General features: G+C 38.7%; 1 protein-coding gene across 2 annotated transcripts in view; it reads left to right on the top strand.

Annotated features, from left to right (window-relative positions):
* CNTN1 (contactin 1) overlaps nucleotides 1-4,130 on the top strand; it is a 322,132-nt gene that overhangs the window by 131,058 nt on the left and 186,944 nt on the right. For both annotated transcript variants that reach the window (XM_006865302.1, XM_006865303.1), the window contains exon 12: nucleotides 3,131-3,230. In XM_006865302.1, coding sequence (XP_006865364.1) covers nucleotides 3,131-3,230 — 100 coding nt within the window. The remainder of the gene's footprint in view (nucleotides 1-3,130; nucleotides 3,231-4,130) is intronic.

Below are 4,130 nucleotides of genomic sequence, written 5' to 3' on the forward strand. Positions count from 1 at the left end.
GAGGGTGTAAATCTTTACGGGAGTAGAAAGCCTCATCTTTCTCCCGCGGAGCAGCTGGTAGTTTCGAACTGCTGACCTTGCGGTTCACAGCCCGAGTCGTAACCACTACGCTACCAGAGCTCCTAGTACATGACGCAAAAATGTGAATGAATGGCCTTTGTTATAAAGGATGCTGCTGCGGGATACCACATTAGATAATTACTGACATACTGATTAGTGTTCTGCCAGGATCCAATTGAACTACCTCCCTTTTCTTAATGTATCCCCTGCTTCCAGTCCTGTTTCTACACTCTATCACTGAGTTCAAGCTCCTTAGGGAAACAGCAGTTTCAGATCAACAGACTTAGGGTTAGCTCCTGCCTCTGCCTCTAAATATTATAGGGCAGTGGAGAAAGTGTCATAGTATACTGAGATTCCACTTTAATTGCTGTCCTCAAGATCATAGCCACATATTTGGCATGCTATGTAGTATATATGTGCTAACTCTGACTTTCCTTGTTTCTTTACACTCTTGGAGGATGCTCTCACTTCCTATATCACAGTGACAAGAAGCCATCATGCAAAATCTCCCTTGACTGTCTTCCCTATTCTCCCACAGAAATACATAAGTAATTCCGCTCCTATTTTTTAAATTTCCTGTCTCAGTGGAAGAAATGTCCCTTTCTCCTCCTGTTCAAGCAAATTCTTCCAGTTTCTCTGGGCCATACCTCATTTGATTCATTCAGGGCCTACACTAGATGATTTATTTCTATTCTACTCTGAATATTGAAACTTGGCCTCACCCTCTTTTGCTTTGCTTATTGTTCCCTCTTCAAAGCAAATAATTATTGAATAATTACAATGACTTCTCTTTACCAAGTCCAAAGGACACTCTTTAGTACTTATCCTATTTGAATTTTGACACTTTAATCTCTCATGCCTTGTTGATATCTCCTTTCTCCTAATTTACCTTATTCATTCCATATTCTTTTGACCTCTCACCTGTTTCTATTCCATTTTCTTCTATTCCACTGTAGGATAAGTACTTGACGACAAGGTTGGTTTGAACTGCAAGGTTGGCAGTTCAAACTCACCACCTGTTCCTCAGAACCCCATACAGGGTGGTTATGAGTCAGAACCGACTCGATGGCACTTAACAACACCATCCTTCCAAAACAAAACAAAACAAAACAAAAACTTGCTGTCCAGTCCATTCGGACTCATAGTGAGCCTATAGGATAAAGCATAACCGCCCTAAAGGGATCCTACCTTTTCAATAACAGCCAAGTTGCTAGATCTTTATTCTTTCCACTCCTGGAACTTGTTATATGCTGTTTCTTCACTGTTTAACCACGGTGTCATTAGGATTTCTAGTATCCTTCTGTCCATATCCTCCTTCTATCTCACCTTTTTCGGGATACTTTTATTGACGTACACATTTTCAACAGTAATTTTAAGCAGATGGCTCCAAATTCATATCTTTAAAACTTCCCTGAGTATTCTGATTTCAAACTTAATTCTAATTACCTTTTGATCTTAATTCTAGTTAGCTTGTAACACACCTCTCAAGACATTAAGCTCAAAGTGTTCCAATCTACCTGCTATCATTCCTCTAAATCTAATCCTATTCTGTTGTTCTTTACCTCATTTAGCAATATTATCATATTTCTAGTAACACAGAGTAGCATTTTTAATCATTAGACCCTCTTTCCTCCTGATCTTCAAGATAGCTAATTCAGTAGTTTTAAATGTTTTTAATACAGTTTTGAGTAAATGTAAAATGCAGGGATACTGATTCAGTAGGCCTGGGATCAGAATCAATAAAAAAATCAGCAAGGTCAACAAATATCCCAGGTGATTCTAATGAATTTGGGTTTTGGTCTACACCTTGAGTAACATTCATTACAGCAGGTGTCCACTGATTCTTCTTTTAAATACAATTTGTATCTGTTTTTCACTTTAGTTCCAGCTATGGCTGTGCCCTAATTTAGACCCTCACCTGTATTGTCTGGATTAATGAATCAGCCTTCCTTAGATATCTGACTCCTGAAGATGCTTTTTTTTTTCATGACCTACATTTTAAGTTTGCCAATAAGACCCCTTACTTAATTCAAATATAAGATTTTACTTTACTCCTCTTTCTAAAACCCATTCGTAATTGCTAATTGGTAGTTACCCACTGAGGAGATTAATCTCAAACTCTATTGTCACATATTCAGGTCTCCCAGATTATAGATTCAAGTGCATCTTCAACTACATTTACTTCAACATTGTTTGAGTTCCTAGACCTTTATTCTTTCCATTCCTGGAACTTGTTATAATATGCTATTTCTTCATTCCAAATTGGTCTAGTTCAAATGCCATCCTGCAGGAAATTCCCACAGCTCCAGCACACTACCAGTGACTCTCCTTGGCTACCTCTCTTCCAAACTCATTTTGTTTTGATTTGTTGTTTGGGTATTTATACACCTATGAACATTTGTCTCTTCCTCTTGCACAATGTAATGTCATTGGGACCTTAAATACATATTTTATCATTTTGAGCTTGTTTACCTCTTGTAAAAGTGAGATTGTAACACATCTTTCAGAACTGTTATACAAAATAAATGGGTAAAAAACTATCTTTGATTAGCACAGTGCCGTTGAATAAATGTTTCTCTTTTTTCTCTCCTCTTGTTTTTCAACTTGTTTCCCGTTTGCCTTCATATCCATGGGCACATCTTTCTTTTTTCTTTTTACCCCCAGTTTTTTTTTTTTTTTTTTTGGCTTTGCTTCCTCTTCTACTCCCCTTACCCTTCTTTCTTCCTTAATCTTTCATTTTCCTTCTTCTTTTTCTCAGTTCCTGTGTCCTGTACAACTTACACATATTTGATGCTATTTAAGGACTTCTTAAATTTTCTTGATGAATTTAACCAGATTGTTATGTAAAAGTAGCCAATATAACTGAAAATAATTAGCTTCGTGCTATATACATGATATATAAAAACAAGCCAGCCCATACAATGTGACTGGATAGGATGCTTTCCAATCCTTGTAGAGAAAAAAGTCCTTCATACGGAAGCAATTCTAACATCTAAAAATCACAATGCTTTAAACTGAAAAACATTATTGTTTAATAATTGATGAATATTTGTGTCTCTTTTAATATCAGGAACAACAAAACCATATCCTGCTGATATTGTAGTTCAATTCAAGGACATATATACATTGATGGGCCAGAATGTGACTTTAGAGTGTTTTGCTCTTGGAAAGTAAGTATATTTATATATTCAATTAACATCTATACAAATAGTGGCATCACTAAGGTTGGTGTCACCCACTGTGGTAACTCATATTGTCACCCCACCCCACTCCCTACAGACATCCTTCTATACAAGACCATACAGAATACTTACTGGCTCTCTTAATTATGGAATAATATGAGGGGACTTAATAAAGTTTGTAGACTAATGGATTAAAAGATAATGGGGGCGGGACTTGATGGCGGCTAAGGTGGAGGTGTAGTGAAGGTCACCATCAGCAATAACTCAGAATTCCAGGCAAAAAAGAGGCAGGACAGAGCTCCAAAACTCAGACTCACAGAGATAGGAATACTTTAAAGGTGTGAAGGCTTATAGCCTGTGGAATTTGGAGCTGAAGTAAAAAATCACGTACTTTTAAATCTGCTGGCTGGGCTCAGAGGTCTGAGCCAACATCCTGGGCAAGACCAAGTGGCGGGACCAAATAGGGGCCACAGAGATGCCACGGAAACACGCCATGGGAACCTTGGAAAAAAGAAAGGTGCACAATATATTTTGCCAATTTTGCGTGGTTCCAATTTTATTTTTTTCGTTGGTGTCAGGTAATTGGTGCACTCATTGTTTGCCCACCTCCATTCGGGTGAATAGAGGCAGGGGCTTAGCCAAGAGGTTGTGACCCACCCTCACCGCTGGTGGTTTCTTCTGCCAGGAACCCACACACTCAGCCCAAGCTGAGATGCAGAGATGTGCTTCCTATTTGGGTCTGCTTTATTTCACTGGTTTGACAGGAGTCCCGGTGTAGCTCTGTGGATTAAGGCACCACACTGCAAAGCCTTTTGAACTGCAAGGTCGGTGATTCAAGCTCACCAGCCACTCCTTGGGAACTTGCACACTCAGCCCAAGCTGAGACAC

This window comes from Chrysochloris asiatica, unplaced genomic scaffold (genome assembly GCF_000296735.1).
Source record: "Chrysochloris asiatica unplaced genomic scaffold, ChrAsi1.0 scaffold00077, whole genome shotgun sequence".
Lineage (NCBI taxonomy): Eukaryota > Metazoa > Chordata > Mammalia > Afrosoricida > Chrysochloridae > Chrysochloris > Chrysochloris asiatica.